Raw genomic sequence first — 20,794 nt, forward strand, 5'->3', positions numbered from 1 at the left:
AGATTTCGGTATTTTTATCTGCACGCGACACAAAGTAGCTAAAATACCCGCAAGGATAGGCATTTTCACAAAGGAATAAAATGTGCTTGGCCGGTGTTAACCGAGCGTTTAAGACCGGCTCAGGATTTTGTTCTAAATTGTTTTCCCAACACCCCCGTCCATTCTATGGTATAAAGAAAGTTATCCAATAGAGTACCGAAGTGTGACGTCACTGTGAACCAGAAAGTGCAGTGCAAACAAATGGAGTACGCGCGTGTGTTGGTTCACGCGCTTGTTCTCGCGCTAATGCCTTTAACATATAATATCGACGAGAAAATAATATCAAATCAGTGATCTGAAATATGTGATTGCCGAGCTTTCGGTAACCGAGTACCTTCTTCATGGCAAGCAGAGTTCATGCGTGCGTGTGACGTATTTACATCGGTACTCTATAGAATCCCCTTCAATGAACATGGTGCGCGCGTGGCACGTTGCGTGCACTCAGGCTCCTGATCAGATCCGATCATAAAGGGTGCGTTCGATTAGCTTACACGTGTAAGTCAAACTTACAAAAGAGCGTTCGTTTAGCCATCACGTGATCTTTGTGACTGCCCTGGTGTCAGCCACCGCTACCCCAGCTGGCGGGCGGGTCTCTGGAGGCTGCCCAGGTGTAATGACGTCACGGATGGACCGTTCGAGCATGGACATCAAAGAATGAACGTGGCGGGGACTTGACCGTTTTCCCAGCATGCCTTGGAGAATACGCTGCAGCGTTCGATTAGCCTCATTTCGAGGCTTCCCTTGGTGTAACACTGGTGTATTCAGGGAAGCTAATCGAACGCACCCAAACGAAGCGTAACCAAGTGCCAGTGTGTGATTGCACGTAGCGGGTATTATCTTTTCTCGGCGGACATTATCAGATGTTATCCGCTCCAAGCGGAACAAAAGAGGGCTTTTTTTTGCTACTCACCGCATAGGCGCGCCATTAGGCGTGCAAGTATATGGCGCTATTGACCCGGAGCACGCGTAACTAATCAACCTCGTTCCCGTGGGAACGATCTTGCCGCGCCATGTTGGTTCCCAACATGCCTTGAGCGATCTAACCCCTGGTTTTGTGTAATTTAAATATCATACAATGGGTGCGTTCGATTAGTTCCCCTGAATACACCAGTGTTACATACACGCAAGGGAAGCCTCAGAATGAGGCTAACCGAACGCTGCAGCGTATTCGCAAAGGCATTCTGGGAAGAAGGTCAAGTCCCCGCCACGTTCCATCATGCCCATGCACGAACAGTCCATCCGTGACGTCATTACACTTGGGCAGCCTCCAGAGACCCGTTCGCTAGCCGGGGTAGTTTTGGCTGACACCAGGGTACGCGCGAGGATCACGTGATGGCTAAACGAACGCTCTCGTGCAAGTTTAACTTACACGTGTAAGCTAATCGAACGCACCCTATTTGGGATATTTAAATTGAGACTTTAGTCAACGTGTTTACGAGCGTCGCAGATTTATGCGTGCGTGACGTGCAAGAGAATACGTGGGCACGAGTGCGCAACTTTTGAAATACGCACGCGTCTGAATTTACATTCATGTACATTCATCCTAAACAGCCAATCAGCGTCATTTTTGTATTCTACGCGCGCACGCAGCCCATGGAGTCGAGGATAATCCGGCATGTATGGTCTTACTGTCTTTCTTTCGCCGATTGGGGGTGCACTTCAGCTCGGGGCGAATAACGTGACGCGTTTTGAGGAATAGGAATAGAAAAACTGTCCCAATATAATGTTGAAGTCGTGATTTAGGAATATAAACACTGCCGTCCCTTGACAGCCTTAGCTTGTATAGTTGGCCGTATTCCCATTAACCAAGTACATGTATTGGTTTCTCTGGTGGCAACACATGCTCTTCTTCAAGCACTATAAACATTATCTGTTCACCATTGAACGGTTACATTGCAGGCTATAACCACAAAGTTTTGACATCGGCTTTTTTTGTCGTCAATTCTTTTGACAAAATGAATTCACCCGACAATTTCAAAACAAATAAACAAAAGAGTTAGGAATCAAAAAAAGAAAAATGCCCAGAAATTATAGCCTAATGTAGAGTAACTTTGAAGAGATGGACAACAGGTTGGGTTTAGGAGCTTACGAAAGTCCAAACAAATAGCAATCATCAGGTATGACAAGGAATTCTTTCCATTCTTTTGTGCCTGCGAGGGAAGCATGTTTAGCCGACCACACTTTTTCCGTTGATTGTGAATGCTAGTTTTGTTGGTGGTTTATTACAAGACAACAGGATCTACTTTATTTGAATGGCAACTGGGACAAGTGAGCCGAAGGAGTTCTTTTGCGGTTCTCTGGAAAACTTTGTTTCTGAAATAATACACTAAACAGTTGATCCAACTATTTGAAAAACTGGTGAGCTGTATTAGAATTACGATAGCAACGTGAGGGCTGCGGTTATTGATCATACGATAGAACCAACTTATGACAAACGGGGTCCAAGAAATACCAAAAGTCACAGTTAATGCGAAAAAGGTGACGGCTGATTTGGTGTTACGCCGAAAACGCCTCCGATGAATGCTGGAATCTGACAGCTGGGAGGCAATGCAACGTTGATGATGACGAGCTAGGAGGAAGAGTTTTACATAGATAATACATGATGCAACAAATGGTAGAATAATATATATCAATAAGAAGACGCCGTAAGTGAAACTACTGGGATCGCCTGGCGCCAACCAGCACATGTCACTGTCTTCACGGAAAACCACTTCGTAGCCGGTCTGGTACGGTGTAAGACAAGCGCGGGTAATGGGCGGTAAAGCCCAGACCAGAAGGGTCAGTAAAAGCGCGACCCTTTTTGTCACGAGAACCTCATATCGAAGCGGTCTTGATACCGAAAGGTACCTGTCAATGCTCACTACAAACAGACACAGGACTGTGATGGAACCAAACATCGATGCCAATATTTCATGGATATAGCAAAACGGCTTGCTCAGAATCGGCCATGTGTTCAGTGCCGATGAAACGCAGACTGGAGCCACTACAAAGGCCCCGTTCAGCAGGTCAGCTGTGGTAAGAGAAGCCATAAATATCCTGGAGACAGCCGGAACATCTTTGGTACGACGAAGTACCACCAAACAGAAGGAGTTACCAACGATAATCAATAACGCTGTGGTACCAATCAGAGATGCCTTGATAACGTCAAGGGCCCGCTGTATTTGTCCCTCAGGGGCAGTAGTGCTGTTACCATTCCAGTCATGGAATAATTCGGTCGTTACGTTGTCTACCACAGAAAGAGCCATTCTAACATCTGTTTTTCTTACAAAGATATGTTTCGCTTTAAATCGGCCAGAATCCTTGTCCAGAAGCTCACGTACCAATGATAATCAGTTTGTATAGTTTGATGATGCATGTAATCGTAGAGACACACGACAGGTTTGCGAACGCATCACTTCCCCCTAGGAAGTATAAAGCTACAGGTGTGTCTCCTCCATATAAATGTCTGTACAAAAGGTCTATTATTTTCAGTGTTAATAGAGCTTTTGTCAATGAGATAACATGCCGCCCGCTTATGAATGTTTTGATGTTTGCTTCGAAGGACCCCACTTCGATGGTGTTGCGCGTTTCTGAGGGAAAGCGTTTTTCCGCATCGAAGTTGCCTTGACTTACCACAGAAGAATATACCGTTTTGTTCTCAATCAGCATTGTTCGAGCACTTCATACGTTTATCTAACTGTGCTGCATGGAGCTGATGGAAAGTCGACATGTTCTCATGGCGATGCAGAGCAGTACTCTGTATCGAGTATGTAAATAAAATCAGGAAGACGTTCATCAGATCCTGAAGTTTGATATTAGCCATCAGTGTTAATGCAATAATTCTGTTGCTTAGTGACTGTCATCGACCTTTAACAAATTGCTCTTCTTGTCACGTTGGCGGGGAGGTGGTTGTTGACACTAACCAATGACAACGGTTTATATCAACAATGTCTTCCCGGATTGGAGTAGATAAAATGCAGAGTATTCTTGGTTTTTCAGTGTTTCCTTTTATACTGAAATTAAGCATGTACATCAACACCAGGATAAAGCAATTAAACTTAAGAACGGTGTTCATTATGATGTTATTAGTGCTGTCAAAAAGACATGTCACGTTACTTTTTGAGTATAAAGTGTGAGCATCTAGTACTGTACCTGTTCCTACTCACGTTAAATCTCTTTTATGCAAATGTTCTTGTTTTGCGTCAAACGAATTGAAGAAATTATTACCGGTATTGGATGTTTAAAACCACATGGTATTCATAAACTGAGACGCACCATGCATTAGATCTAATTTGGTGAAAATGACTAAAAACCTGTGTAGTATGCATACGGTAATATTTTTCAAAACAAAATGGCAGGCTACGCAGTGCTATAATAATATCTATAGCAAAAAAATTCCCTTTTCTAATTTCAATCTTCTATTTAATCTATAATCAAATTGTCATTATAAGCATTTAATGTATTTAACCAAGCAAACTAAACGAAGACAAGTAAACTATTCGAGATAGGGCCTATCAGTCTTAAGATTGTTTTTTTTTGTAAGTTTACAAGTTCTTCAAAAGCATATTTAGCCCATGCGAACAATGTTATCTATCTACAAAAAAATAACCGTAACTGCCTTTACCTGGCAAGACTATATACCCATGCTGACAACAAATTTTTGTTGCCCGTATCAGTCAGTTCTATGATTGACTTGGATGTCTCTCAAAGTGGAAACGTATACCGATCTGTTGCCGGCACTCTTACTTTGACTTAACACTGTTACGCTGCCAAATCATATCATCAACAAAGAACAATATGTACAACTCTCAAAGTCAGGTTTTTAGATAAAAAAGGAAATCTAACACGAAAAGTCATGCAAACTAATCATGTAGATTAAAGAAGAAAAATTAAACACATAATCTCAAATACACAGCATTTAAAGGTTGAGATAATTTAAGGAGAAGGAAAAAATACACTCAAATGCGTATTTCTTCGAGATTACATAACCAACCCCCCCCCCACATTTCATTTGCAATGACGTGGTTTCTTAGGTTTCATTAAGTTCAGCATATTCAAAAATGATGCTGGGGAACAAACAAAATGATATCAAAAGCCTTACTCGCGGTCCCAATATCCTCACTTTTATTTCGTGATCTTGTCTTCTTAGGGTTTTGGTGCTAATATTTGATAAGTAAATATACTGATTACTTTCTTTCCCATCCCATGAAGCATAAAGTAAAATCAGGGGACAAGTTGGCCCCCTGCTGGATACGCCAGTGATTGGATCCATCCATTGGATCCATCGGGGAAACAACTGGGCGTGTAAAAGCATGTTAAATTTGACTTTCAATCGGAAAGGCCCAAAACTTTACAGACGGAAATTCTGAAACAACCCTCCTTCCAAAAACAAAACAAATCAAACAAACCAAAAATCAATCCATACACAAATTTTGGTTTGGATACTCCCCCTGATCCATCATTGCCACTAAAGTGGTCCATTTGCACCCTAACTTAAGGGGAAGTCTTTATGAATAATCGTTGCAACGGGAGTTGACATACACTTCAGATCTCCAGACTTACAGTCTATAGTCAAAGATCGCCATTATTTCATCCATCAATGTGTCAAGCTCTCTCGCGTTTCTTCGCTCGTTGGCCTAGTACACAGCATAAGGATAGGCTGCTTTCTTCCAGCCTGTGAGACACAGTTTCTTTTCACTTTTTACTGGACAGATTTAATTTGAAAAACAGCAAGGGTAAACGTTTACGCGTTATGAAACTTACGCACAAAACTTACATGCCTTAGTTAACGTAGTAAGTTCCCATGGCTTTCCGACGCCAGCACGTACCCGCTTTACAAAATTCTGCGCGAAATTGCATTTATCCATCTCAGATCGATGGTAAGAACGAGCCTCTTGCTGTTCAGCTGAAACCTAACTTACACAGACATAATTTCGTTGGTACCTAAAAAGTATTTACAATCAGATTCATTGCCAGGAGAAGGTTGGATGTCAGGTATCATGTCCAACCATTAATCGAGTAGCGTACTTTTATTTTTAGAAACTGGTCTCCTCACGACAATAGGGCACTCATTCGAACCCGAGGTCCGTACATCCTTTCCCGTCTTTTAGCAAGAACCTGGAGAAAATGACGATGGGAAACAGAGAATAAACAGAGCCAGTAAGTTGACAAAAAACACTTGCAGCTCCTGGTATAACTATATGCATGTGAATTGCTAATCTGTCCAGTCATTGTGCATTGGGGGTGGGGTGAGGGGGCAGGGGTGCTAAAACATTCGACCAATCTTTCTTGTAGCGACGTTTCTGTCCTAATGTTTAATTTACCTTGACAACCACCAGCACAATGATGAGTAGGATGCAACAGGCTGCCAAGACAGCTACAGCGACGGTCAATCCAGATTCTGCCGCAGGAACCAAAACAAAATTATTGGCTTCACGATTGCAGGCGCTTGCTAAGATTCATATGTGATTGGCCATAACAGAAATAATACATGTAATTATATCGAGCTCTGTACTTGGGGGCCAGTTCCAATTTGAAATGGTCAGCTGGGCCAGCTCCGACAACCACAATTTCTTACCAGAATTGCTGCCTGTTGTATTGTCCGACACTTCTTTGGAGGCTTGTCATTGATGAGAAAAAGAACAAAAGTGTTACTTCATATTGCTTTGGTACTTTTCTTTGATTGAGACACATTAAACCAAACAAATTTGGTCTTTCCGGGCTGCGTAGTCAGTGTTTGAGACACAATTGAACACGTTGTAAAGATGAACAAACAAACTGACCAAAGCAGGATTTCAACCCGTAACCTCTGTAATATCGTACAGGGGCTTTTCCATCTCAGAGAAGCAGCCCTGTGTTGGAGATTCTTCCATTTGTCAGTTTAATTTTACTGGGGATAACAATAAATGTTGTAAACTTTATTTAAATTGACGATGGAGGTGTATCTGTTGTCTTACATTTATTGGATCTTGGCTTGGAAGCAGGTGGGGCATTTGCTGTAAAATAATACACAGACAAAACATTTGGAATTATACAGAGCACACGTGGGAGACTACCGCAATTCACCGGCCTATATAGTTTTTTTTTAACTTGTTGGTATAAGATGCGTAGTTATACGATCGATACTTACATTTGACCTTGACGTGGGTGCTGTCCATTCTTGTTAATGGTTCTATACCAGCAGATGTTGAAACAACGCAAACATAGTTTCCTGTGTCGTTGATAGTGGCATTGGATATTACAACCTTGAAATGATACCAGATGAAATTGAAGACATTAAAAATAAATCACGCTGAACATCAAGTCGATGAAAATAGCTTGAGCATTCAAATGTTTTTCATAAAGTAATGGGTCCAAAAGCTGTCATAGTCCTACAGTCAACTTAATTAAGAGACCTGCATATACTCTTTAAATGCGAAAGAGTGAAAAACTCACTGTCAAAAAGGACGAGTCCCTCATAAAAACTCTCAAAAAGAGTAAAAAAGTGTACAAAGCACTATAAAGGAGTGACATTTCCATTGTTCTAAGGAGCAAAATAAAGGACAACTCAAAAAAATTGCCATTTACATGGCTCCTCTTTCTGAGTGATTTTCACTCTTTTGGAGTGGTTTTTACTTTTTTAGAGTGGCTTTAACTCTTTGCGGTGGATTTACAAGGGATGCATTCTTTTGGTGAGTGGTTGGACACTCTTTTGCCTTCTAGATGCACTGAGGTACCAGTAATGAACCGTGTTAAAAGTGACATTTGGCAGACCTACCCTGTGGTAACCAGTCTCCTCGTTATCCAAATAAAAGCGAGTCCTGTCTTCTGGAAGGGGTCTGTGAGAGGAGTGTGTAATCAGGTGTTGAATTTGAAGAGAATAGTCACTCTTAGGGATGTTCACGTGACATTTGAACTCGATTGATTCACCCTCCATCACATGACTCGCGGTGCGCAGTCTCACCCTGACATCAGCTACGTATGACAAATTAGGAGAAACAACATGAAAAGAAATTAAATTACTAATCACCGTTTTTGTCGGAGATTATATGCACTGTACGTATCAAAGAACAAATGAGTTATTAGGTTAGCTAATTCGTCATACTATAATGATTCCTTTTCGTTTATTGACCACATTTCTGTCTTTACTTGCGGCAGAAAATGAAGTTTCAACTGCCAGTTGGCTGCGTTTTAGGTGATAAGTTTGACAACTGACTGTGGATTAGATGATTCAATAACGAACTAACCTTTGTCACACACCATGCCGTGGAATCGCTCCAAGCAGTGACATCTGCCAACGTCTGAGCAGTAACCTCCTGATACGCACGAACACTGCTCACTGCTATCAAGGCACGGTCCAGAATCGCCAGATCCTTCATCATTACATGCTGTGAAAAAAGCAGAAACACAAGTGGCAACATAAACTTCTTGCAGGTGGGCCTTTAAGTAACTATTATTTTTCTCTATTTTATTTCCATCATTTGCAAGAACTATTAAGTTCTGCAAAGAGTGGAAAATTTTTCAGCCATATTTTGTAGACATTTCTAGCGGAAACTAAATTCCTCCAAGAAATGTTTTCAGTAAGTAAATTTTTGAATTCACAATTTTAACAGAAAACCTATGCCTTCCCCAGATTACATCACAGCAACAGCGCCCTCCGTTGTCCAGGAGAGCATGGATAATTGTTAGTGTTTAAAAAAGAAGTTTTTCAAAGAGTTTACTTACAATGAAGAGTAAAAAGTTGTAGAAAAATTGTGTCTAAGAAAAATTCATTGCAGCTCCACTTAAAGTCAGTCCACACATTTTCTAGCCAAGACTTACAAGGTAAAGCACAGATCACAGAGTAAAAATGACCATGACAGGGGACGTCGTTCCAGCCGCCTGTATTGTAGTCCAATGTTACGCAATCCTCACCCCTGCCGTAATCGTTGGGCTCCTTTGGCAGCCAATTCCTTCCAAAAATCAAAATAAATGCAACGCAGTTAATAAATTGTTACTGCATATCTCTGTTCACAAATATAACAGTTCAAGGCGTTAGAGCATGTTGGACTTTTGACAAGTCATTTCATAAACTGATTAATATACATGTATTTATTTCGAATTAGGTTTCGTTTGCAGGCAACCAGTCCTGCAAGATAGACTACGGATGGGATTCCGAGTCACAGGTTGAAGTATGACGAAACTGCTCTTTCTGTTTTTGATGTTCTGGGGTTTGGAGTCAATTTAATTAGTATAAATAGATTGACTAAATATGATTTTACAACTTAACAAAATAAACTTTTAAGTTACATTTTTGAACTAGTTAAAATCAATACTATTCCTTTGAAAGTTACAAAACATTCTGAATGTTTTTGCCATCTTCGACAATTACGATCGTGCCCATACACATACGAATGCAGTCTCAAGATTAATCTTTTCGTTCTATAATGTTTAGCTGACTGCGATCATGGGTGATTCTGAGAGTTACAGTCTTTATGTCGTATATCAATCCTGTTTGGCAGTTGTAAAGATTGTTGTGGGTCATGTCTAGATTAAAGACAGCAATGCGAGAAAACCCAACTTAGCACTTTACATAAAAGACTGTTATTAACTTGAAATTCTTTGGAATTTATTTTGAGAAATAATGCATCTTGCCTGCATGCTTCGTAGACATTTTATGGTATTACAAAAAAGAAAGAAAAACACGAATACAAAAATTTGAAAATGTCGAAAATTCGAATTAAACCATACCTGAATGTTAGTCTGCTTCCATCAATCCATGTAAAGTGCCCTTCATTCCGAGAGTCAGTAAGACCAATCCATATTTTTGGATATACTAACTTGGATAAGAAAGTCTGCAATGAAATCAACAGTGACAAAAATCGCTACGATTAGCAGAAAATCACACAACCGAACCAAATTCAGTTATCGATATAAACTTAAGAAAACACAAACTTATCTGCTATTAAAAACAATCAATAAACCTGAACCTATCAAGCACGCAGAAGATCACCGCATCCCAATCAGCCGCTTTTACCACTCGCCCAGCAGGAACAAATAGTCTGTTTTTAATCGGACGAACGCTATTTTAATCTGGATATTGTGGAGCGTTTTTTTCATCATTTTGCTTTTGATCGCTCATCATCCAAATGGCCTTTGAAGCCATTTTAAGAAGTTTGCTTTGTGACCTGATTTAGTCGACACAACCGGCACTCTGTGGGCTGTGTTAACCCACCTAAGGTATGTAAACACCTTCATCTAACCTCGCAGAGTAGGCCTATAACCCAAGCCAATCTAACAAGTTTTACTCGACCCAACCGCACTACATCACTTGCACATTTCTGAAAGGCTTAAAATGTCGCGATTATCCATCATGACATACATTGAGTTCCCCATCATGGATGACAACCAATTGTGCTCCCTCCTCAATCTTTCCACACGCTGCCTTGGCATCCTGCAAGGATCTCCTGACTCCCTCTGCTTTCCAGTAACAGCGATCACGGAAAAATATACCTCCGCTGTGGCAAATGGGATAATTGGCTGCAACAAAGAAGAGCTGTTAATTTTTTAATTTTGCCACCAGGGATCGTACCAATGTATTATAAGGGAAAGTAAGTATAAGCAATTATAGCAAGTCCCATGGGCAATGAACTGCGGGGGGAGGGGCGGGGGGAGGTGCATGGACAATTGAAGAGCCCTTCGATGGGATACCATCAAATCGCTGTTGCGACCCGACCTGAGCTGAAGCGCACCCTCACAATGAACTAAGTTTTCCAACCGGGGTCTTGCTCGGACTCAGCGTGCATGCGAAGATCATTACATTCCAGACTAAATTCGTAGCGCGTACTTAGCGTCAAATGCGCATAACTCACGCGCCTATGCGGTGCGAGTGCGTACTAATAAAAGACTGTCAATTCCATTTCAAAACACGTCGTCCTTTGTTCCAGCTCGGAGCAGATAGACCACTCTCATTTTACTTACAACTTGTATGGGCGGCCAAACTTTGCAGAGATATCACCTTTTGGTTGGTCTTGGATTTTATCTTCAATTCCTTCAAAATGGACATTTGTCTCATTAATTTTAAATAGTTTCACTTAGTATTTATTAGTATGTATAATTATTATTATCTGGAGTTCTGATAGCTGCGTGGGCCCTTCTTTAATTTTAAACTTTGTGAATTATTCGTTTCCTTTTGTACCGACGGCAAACCATAGTTTTAGCAGTCACATTTAGGAAAAAAACTTGACTGTGACGTAAACACTGCGCAGACCCTATAACAGCAACTTCCAGTAAACAACGCGACCTAAAGAGCTGCTCTACTGACAGGCCTAGACTCAAAAAGTACATTGAATTTATGTTTAGACATGAATTACGGTACCTACTAACTGCCGCAACGTTTGAAGTGCGTCTTGAAAATGCAGCGACTTTTCTCGTTTTCCCGACGAAGAGAGCACAGCCGTGCAAACAAAACCCATTCCATATAAATTTTCCTGGTCGCATATGTTCCTGCCTCAGAGTTGAACATTTAGGACTTCAGCAATTTAAAAGGAAATAAACCTATCTTTGCTGGGCGTATATTTTATGCATACCACAAAACACATTAAAATGTCACTTACGTGTTGACGAACATGCGTAGTGGTGTGTGGATTCACAAGTCTTATCTACCCATACGCCTCCAACACGAGACATAATCGCACAGTTATGATCAGAAGAGTTCGACGGATGAGGAGCAGCCCAATTACTATGACAAAAATAACACACAAAGTTACTCTTTTCTGTTTGTGTTAAAATAACTTGTCAGTTGAATCCACAGACCCACCACAGAGTTACAATGGCGATTGAGCACTGCAAGTCAAAGCAGCCGCTCTCAACGTTCCATATATCATTGAGGCGCACTATGTCTTTCATGTTGCTTTTTGAAATTGTACACTGGGCTTCGCAAGTCAACCTTAAGTTTTTAAGGTAGCTAGCGATCTATATTACTGATTTTGACTTCACGGGTGGTATAGCTATCTGGTCAGTGAAGATATGCAAAACACCAAGGAAATACTATTGGCCCTTGGGCGGACAGTTGTCCTCAAATCAGTCCGAAGAGGACAAAGTAGCGATTTCTAAACAAGAATGTTTACTATTTATAGGCCCAATTTTAATTTGAAGTAAATTATCACCACACAATTTTCACTGTAACTTATTATGAACTTATTATTGCCAGTATTAGTCTTAATTGCAAGTTCCGCGATGCATTGCTTGATCCGTTTCCTTCTACATGTGCACACCTATGCTTAGAACAACAAGCCAAAGGTTCGAGTCTACATGTTGCAATTTTTTTTTGGTGGGGAATTTGTAGGTATAGGTTTCTGTAATAGGATAGTAAAGCCCGACATTTACCATTGTTCCTAAGTTCTAAGTGTCCTTAACCTGACTGAGCTTGCAGTTCACCACAACCGTATATGATAATTACCCCTAACCTTCCTAGGAAAAGAAATTACGCTATCCGCCTTGAGCAGAAGCACCCCCTCATCGGTTGAAAAGAGCTGTGTTGCTGGGGAGTATTCATTTTGTTGGTGGCGCGTGACAGCAGCGCGTGCATTTCATACGGAAACCAGCGAAGTGAAGTTCCCGTCAAGGAGCCATCATTGCTAGGAAACTGCGCCCTCTCTTACCCCAGTTCGGCGCTCATTATGACCGCAAAACGTGAACCATGACCAAAAAACATAGACGACGGGAGCTTCAAGCGTCTGTTCCTCGTAGCCCACAACATGGACTGGACAGCCAGAGTTTGTAACACTCAAATACATTTATATTGCAATGGTTTCGATCATCAAGTCAGCCGCATTATTGCCAAGAGGACCCTAGTGTTTACTTTCCAAACTTTTCGAACCACTGAGCAGCCAATTTCAGACCCTTTTTGTGCCAAGAACTCTGCGAATTTGTCTAATGCCATTTCCGGCGCAACAAAGCACGAGCCAAGGGTTTTTTTCTATGTAGAATCGGCAGCAAGGGCGACATATTTGGGAAATGATTGACGGGAAGAATATACTTCCAGACGACTAGTCTTGGTTTCAAGACGTTACTGCTTGTTAGCGGACACCGTGCATACTGCACCCCCTAACTACTCATAATAAGACTGTGCACTAGCTCTTAGTGAGAGTAAGTAAAAACTTGTTGTGCGAGGGCGCTCTTCAACAGAAATAAAAACAACTATCGATCACTGACGTCTTGGGCTAAGACTACCAGATGACACGATCAATGATACAGTGAGTTAGTAGCTATGATCGATCAGCTTATCAGCTGGATCGTAATCCACTGCCAATCTTCAGTAAGAATGGCATTGGTTGATTGAACGTGACAACCAGGAGAAAATAAATACTCTTCCGTGCTTAAATCAAACAACTTACGTGTAGTTTGGGTACTTGCCATCGACCCAGGACCACTGTCCATCTTCATGTATATCATGTAGACCAATCCACATATCACGATAGGGCAGTGTCGCATGCAACCAGTCCTGAAAGAGGCCAAAAATCCACGTAACATCAACGCAAACAATTTATCTACTTAGACCAACTGATCTCATTTTTGTGTGTGTAGAATAAAGAAATGGGAAATGCTAAAAGACTTCTGTCAAACATCTATTTGGGCCATATGTAACTTAATATGTGCTTGCACTTTTTTCAACTCAAAAGATAGACTAAAATCGGCAGAAGATTAAATGGAAGTGTCCAAGACTATCAGCTCTCCTGAGTTGTAATTCCTCGAGTCAATGACTCGATTCGAGTCACGATTTCTGGAGACTCTACTTGACCCGAGTCCTGAAGGGTGAACTGACTCGGCTCAGCTCGAATCCCTCATCAGAAGTGAAAGGTAATAGGACCCGAGTCCTGATAAAGAAAACAGTTTTGCGAGAAATATTTGCACTTCCATGGTGCAGCGTTTTTGTGTTCACATCGTGTTGCCAAATACCGCAGCCTAGACGCATTGTCCTGCCTCCATAGTGGTTCTGTAGCATGTAATGCTAACCTGGACCTGGACTTAAAATGCATTTCTCAATTTGTGGTTTCATAATCGTCTTAGCGATTCATGTTAGCCATACAAATTCAAATACAAGTAGACGAAATTCCACATTACATAACAAGAAACAGATTTGTGTAACGCAATCGGATTTGGGAGTTGTTATGGATTAAATTTTGCCTCCTTCATCAACAACTACTGGCACCATTTTTTGTTTTATGAAGAGTAAGATGAAATATCACCAAACGTAGCAGCCAAGATATGAGTTAGAAAAGGCTAAGGAATCGCCTTTTCTTTTCTGTGTTCAATTATTTGTGACTCAAATGGACTCAAGCTAAATACTTAACTCTGCTCGACGTCTTAGTCGAGTCACAAAATTTAGTGACTCACTGCAACTCTTTCAAACGTCACAATCTATTATCATGAGTTGGTAGCAAATGTGTGTGCAAGTATTTGTAATTGGCGAAGACCTCGACCTAATGACCCTTTACATGATTTTGAGGAGTGGCCAATGTCTCAGTCACCAGTCACTTTGACTGATTTGTTGCATGTATAACAGGAGTGCTCATAACTTTACCATGCATAAGTTTAACGAAAAAAAAATGCCGACCAAAATATTTAATGTTTGCTTTTGGGAGGGGGGTCAAACCTTTTGACACAGACCAATCAGATGTCTACTTCTTACCTGTTGTTCTTGATTGGTAATCACAGGCAAATGAACTTCAGAGCCATATTGAAGGCACTGTCTATTTGCGTCCAGCCATTTAGCTGGTTCTGTGCTAAACCAGTAACAATGATCCCGGAACTGGAAACCACCAGGGCAAAATTGGGGATGACTGTCATCTGAGAAAGAGGTTGATCAATAGATAATAGGACAGAAAGTCAGCTGCGTAGGAGGAAGTGGGGCCATGCTGCCCACACAATCCATTGGATGCAATTCAAACAATTTGGAAAAACTAGCACTTAGATCCTCTCACCTTCCATAAACTTTTGTAGATGCAAACAATTGATTATTGGCTTTTTTGATGAACATGATTATGTGACAAAGATTGAAAAATTTGCGGTTGAATCATGTGAAATCTCTTTTGTGAACAAGTCAGGTTCTGACGAGAACCTTTTGTCTGGGCGTATCGGAAAGTATGATCTGCTCATTGGCAGGTGATAGAGTGGAAAACATACTCTCCAAAAGAATGAGTCCCTGAAACGCACCCAAAAGAGTGAAAACAACTCTAAAATGACTGAAAACAATTCTTGAAGATTGAAAATAACTCCAAGAGAGATGAGCCATTTAGTAACAGCTCTCTTTCGAATTGTTAATAGGGTTCCCTGTAGGAGTGGAAATTACACTCATTTGAAGTATAATTCAGAGAGTAATGTCTGTCATAGTCTCCAACCTTGCAGGCTGATTGGTTCTGAGGGACTCGGTTGACGTCCTGCAGATTTGACTTTGAATTTGTCACGCAAGGAATACCAAAAATGAAGCTGGTTCAGTCTCTTTCTTTGTGCTTACTGTGGGCGTTTCAAACTGTTTGATACTGCATGTAATCCAGGCATTTTCCTCATCATTGCCTTGGTAGGAGGCTTGGGGAAAATTGTGACGACATGCATAATCATTTACTATCCATTTTATTTTAATAAATAACAACTGTACCAGCCAGTTTATCAGTTGTAAAAAGGGGTCGTATTTGATGGACTTACCAGACTGGCAGTAAACCTCCAGAATACAGGAAGCTAGCAAAGCTAAGAAGATCCATGAACTTAACGCAGTCATGCTTCAGGTCAACAGCTACCAGGGAAAGAGGACCAATGGAACGGAAGGAAAAACCACATTTGTAAGACCGGATACAAAATTGTAAAGATCTGAATAATTATAAATAAACTACAGAAACATCGGTGAGAGTGAGAACCGAAAGTGATTTTATGATTAATGTCGACTGAGACAATCCTTTCTCGTTAGAGTTTCAATTAGAGTGTACTTTGAAACTTGGTTTGAGCTCATGGTGGGCACAACCACTTTGCATTGATGTCATTTCGGCGAGAATGTTCCCTCATGCTTTGTGAAAAGTCAGAAATCATTTGGAGTCAGCTATCAATTGAAGATTGAGATTGTACATAATCATGTGACAGGTCAATTCCACTCTTGATTGGCAACGTTTTTTCAAGCAGAGATATTTATTTTTCTGTAGAATGACAGGACGAGCAACGAATAATAAAAACGATGCTCGAAATAAATGTGTGCACCTGTCTACATTTTGTTCAAAATATTCACGTGGTAAGTACTGACTAAATTTTCAAAGAGAAAAATGAGAAAAAGAAAGCAAAAAATGCAAAGAACGTTTGGTCAATTAGGACCTAAACCCTTTTTCAGAAATATCCTGCCCTTTGCATTCTGTACATGTATATTGTTACTATTAATCCAGGGTATGAAAAGGATACTTGTTTCCTTAATGGACCAAACAGGAAATGCCATCCACACTACGAACCCTAGCAATATGTCGACACCCGTACAATACGGGCGTTTCACAATAGTGCGCCACCAAGTGTTTGCAACGCGTTGGTCAATCACAATGCGCGAAATCTGTCGACCCAATACGCGGTTGCAAAGGGTCGACAAATTTCGCGCTTTGTGATTGGCCAACGCGTTGTAAACTCTTGGTGGCGCACTATTGTGAATCGCCCATATTGCCCGAGTTCAAGCAAAATCTCGGGCAAAGGTTGGACTATTTCATGATTTAGCCGCTGTGTTCTGAATTTGTACAGATAATTGTGGCTGGTTTATTCGTGTACATGGAAGAGGAGTCCAGAGTAGTTAGGGTCTATTTCTATGTGCAGTGATAAAGATTCTACTTATGAAGAAAATACTTTTTCTGACGTTTAATTAACAATTATTTTGTCATATAGTAGATACACTGTTATTACAAACAGGACTGCGTCGACACAAAATGTTCGTCATAGCGATCGTTCGGTGTAGGTTTTCAGTCACGGATGCACTCTGCCATTCAAACGTGTGCCGCCGCCAACCATTTTGGGTCAACACTTACACGCAAGAAATAAAGTAAAAAGTATAAATAGTTGAAATTGTAAAATGTATGCTCATTTCCTTTCATGTTCCACCTCTCGGGTAGCCCTCACTGAGAGTAACTCGCGAAACGAAATCAAGTTTTCCTTGGGTCATGCATCTCTTAAAATTTGCATGTGATATGCAGCACGAACGGTTACATTGGTTTCTGTTTTTTAGGTCACCCCCGGCTTTACAGGGATTATTATTCAAGGTTTTCTGCACCCGAGTCGCTAGTGTTGCATATACATATACATACTCCATGACCGGTCTACGTTAATTTACCGAACAAGGGTGGGCATGAATAAAGGTCCTCTCGGATGCTAGATGGAGCTAATGTACCGATTAATGGCCAGGGACATAAAATGCAGCCCAAATTCTGTAAAACACACCTCAGATAGGTTTAAAGTCACCGATTCGTGCCAAAACCATTGTTTTAGGTTTATCGTTTTTAGAATATTACTTTGTCTTGTTTTGGTTAATTGTGTGTTGATGTTGTAACTCTTGTAATCTTAAAATGTCTAAAACTCTCAGTAATTCAGCCTCTGGCTGCTATTGAGTTTTTAATAATAAACCAAACCAAAACCACGAGGGGAGAGGAAGTAAGGAGAAACCGTAAGGTAGACATTTGAATACTTGTAATTAAGTTAAGAAGCTCAGGAGAATTTCCAGATTATCATTAACGGCATGCTGACTAATGGTGTTGTAGGTTCTTCATCAACTGTGTGTTAGAGGTTGATGGAAAAAGGACTGGCCAGCAGAGTAACAGCTGACAAACCATTGTTGAGGTAGACCAACAAAGTGAAACATCTGAATTTTACGAAGAAACACAAGCATTGGACAAAGATGGATCAGTATAAAGTCTCCTTGACTGATGAATCCAAGTTATTACAGTTTGGAACCAAACAGCGAGTGTGAGTGCTCAGACGGAAGGGTGAAAGGTACAGTAATGAATATCTTGTAGCAACTGTAAAGCACAGTATACTAATATATTATTCGGCGCTCTGCCAACAATCACCTTTTAAAAAATTAATAAAGGTGAAAAATGTAAGCCAGAGCATTGAATATCAATTTCTTCAGGAATGTCAAGTGTCCCAATAATTTTGCTCATGTATTCAAGCGCTAACGTTGAAAATAAAAACGTTTCGTGGATATATACCGTATTGATTGCCATTTCATCACAAAGAACCAAAGTACCTAAAATAAACCGTATTCATATAATTTTGCACATGCACCACTGGAGAAATTCTCTTTTTCTAGACATGCAAAGTTAACACTAATTTAATTGTGTAATAGAGATATCTGTACTTCGGAATAAGATGTCAAATTTTCATGCCACACACGTGCTCAGTTGTCGCCCTGCCACGTGGTCGCTCTGGACAAATCATGGCGTCTTACAATGTGACTTCACCGCTCCATACAAACCACGTGTTGCAGGTCTAGCACGTTCAACAGTTTCACATGAAGCCTATCGTTATTATTACGTCTTCCATAAAATAATGCTTAGGCCTAGGACTAGAATTCCTCGTACAGTATTTCGAATTTGACGAAAACAGATTCTATATCAGATTCTGAAAACAACAAATCGAGATCAGTTGTACGTTTTTGCCCGGCTGATCGGTCTCGAGGCTCTAGACAGTCTGAATCTAGCTCGAAAGGAGTTCAGTAAGTCTGAACACGCTGTTAACCGGCACTTTAACTGAGCTATCACGGTAAGTCTACCCGAAACTCATTTAGGTCTGAACTTCTTCATTTCCATAAGCCTACATGCATTCTAATGTAGAATCAGAAGAGTGGGTAGCCATCCTACATTAATAATCTCTGTTCCTGAGGAAAGTGTAACAAAATATAAATCCTGGACTTAGTAGTGCTGCAACATACCAGTACCTTGGCTTGAACTGGAGCCACTCTGTGATGTCAGCATACGTCGTCCGTTGTCTACTGGCTTACAACTAATGATTTCAAGGAAGTGCTATTGCTTTTGTAACCTTGGTGGAGACTCGTGCCTGAAATCTGTACCAGTCAATTACGGATATCCCCGAGTGACACCGGATGCTTGGCATAAATGGCGAACTTCCAGTGTAAGCCATTTTGGCAGTGTTTACGTGGTGTACCAGGCAACTATGGTCTCAGTCAGACTCCAACAATGATGATCACTATCACTTCCTACTGAAGGCATCGCTGTCAGAATAAAACACTCAAGTACTGTCACAGAACGCTCTTAAACTCTTGACACCATGATATCTGACCGCCAAACTCGATTTCACAACTGTATCTCTTGTCGAGTAAACGTACACTCTATTATTTCCTGATAATCTTGTATTTAAGCTGCCGCAACTGAACTGGAACCCATCCAACACCACGCGTATACAAAACCAACCTGTCTAGAAGCTTTTACTAGACCAGACTATAAACATATAGTATATGAGCAAGGGGTCAAAAAAGGAGTTCATATAAAAACATACAAAATTATACAAATACAGTATGGTTTGCGGGGAAATAGTGAATTCGCCGAGGGAGATCATCCAACACCGAGGGATCATTAGTTTCAACTATTTCCCGAAAAAACCATGTTGTATTTGTTTTATTATATCTCATAAACATTCATGAGGAAGCCGCAGTATTTCGTTAGTCCATTCCAGCATATTTTTGTGTGATCCCTCAGTGTTTTGTATATTTACAAAACAGAAATTTTTATCAAAGAAAACAACACAACAAAAATTAGCCTGATGCCATTTTAACTTCAATATTCAAATGAAAACTGAATTTATTTTTTCAAGTTGAAAATGTATCAACTTAAAATAAAACAAATGCTTGCTACATTTAATTGTGGTAAATGTTTACATTACAGTTGTGGAATGTCAAATTAGTACCGGGTAGTTGAGGCAGTCGTTTAATTGTCGCGAGAGGCCAATATTTTGTCAAAATTTGACTGGTTGCAGTATTTCCGGTAGGCAAGTCTGCCAGGTTTTCTTTCTCCTGCAAGTTTGTCCAGAGTTCAAAATTTGCAGAATGTTCTTTGGAGAACTTGGCCGCAGAACTCTAGAAGTAGGACCATCACAGGAGCTTGTTGACGGCTGGTCATGTCCTGATCGAGATGGCAAGTCAGGCTGCCCGTCTGTGTTTTCTCCATATGTGTTGTTTCAAATGGTGTGACTCATTTTTTCTTCTTTTTGTCCTTTCCTGTGCGGCTGTAATTGCGGATGCTGGATTCCGACCTGTGACCTGTATAACGCTCATGATGTGTCGAGCCTCAAATCCTGCGTGATCAAGCACCACCGGACGCCATTTTGACAGACTGGTGACACTGTCCTCACTTTTCCGAGTACACACGTTGCGCGCATGAGTTGGTGGCAAAAAGATCGTGCTGCACTTGGACATCGCTAAGGAGTGTGATTGTTCCCTCCGTCAGTTCCCTGCTTTTTGCGCGCCACGCGCGCGTATGAGACGAGAGGAGATAGTAACACTATCACATCGGTGAGTTCCTGGAAGGGACCAATGAAATGTCGCGGCTGCCTCATGAATATTTATGAGGTATAGCAATAACTACTCGGTACTCAGTTACCAATCTCACTGGTACGGAAGTGAATGCGTCAAGCGCATAATAACGTGTGTAAAAGGTATTGGTGTGAAAACCAGAGCATGATCCAACACGCGCACGTTCCATTCGTCTGCACTACGCCTCCTGGTTCGAAAAGACGTCGCACTTCGGTACTCTATCCGCCCTGAGTTAAAGTGCATTCTCATCGGCAA

General features: G+C 41.0%; 1 protein-coding gene across 2 annotated transcripts; it reads right to left on the reverse strand.

Moving 5' to 3' along the window:
• Positions 1-4,070: 4,070 nt before the first annotated feature.
• LOC110980486 (secretory phospholipase A2 receptor-like) lies at positions 4,071-19,072 on the reverse strand. 2 transcript variants are annotated; one of them, XM_022237195.2, is made up of 15 exons: positions 18,929-19,072; positions 15,682-15,769; positions 14,669-14,826; positions 13,374-13,480; positions 11,592-11,716; positions 10,358-10,515; positions 9,727-9,830; positions 8,818-8,948; positions 8,244-8,384; positions 7,775-7,971; positions 7,148-7,262; positions 6,975-7,013; positions 6,596-6,637; positions 6,342-6,418; positions 4,071-6,135 (listed from the first exon to the last, which is right to left on the reverse strand). In XM_022237195.2, the coding sequence occupies exons 2-15, from the start codon at positions 15,752-15,754 to the stop codon at positions 6,070-6,072; spliced, it is 1,533 nt and encodes a 510-aa protein (XP_022092887.2). In that variant the 5' UTR covers positions 15,755-15,769; positions 18,929-19,072; the 3' UTR covers positions 4,071-6,069. The 2 variants fall into 2 exon arrangements, with proteins under 2 accessions (XP_022092887.2, XP_022092888.2); XM_022237196.2 differs by having other exon boundaries at positions 18,923-18,999.
• Between the last annotated feature and the right edge of the window lie 1,722 nt (positions 19,073-20,794).

Source organism: Acanthaster planci, linkage group LG02 (assembly GCF_054643075.1).
Source record: "Acanthaster planci isolate LZ-2023a linkage group LG02, COTS_SCS, whole genome shotgun sequence".
NCBI lineage: Eukaryota > Metazoa > Echinodermata > Asteroidea > Valvatida > Acanthasteridae > Acanthaster > Acanthaster planci.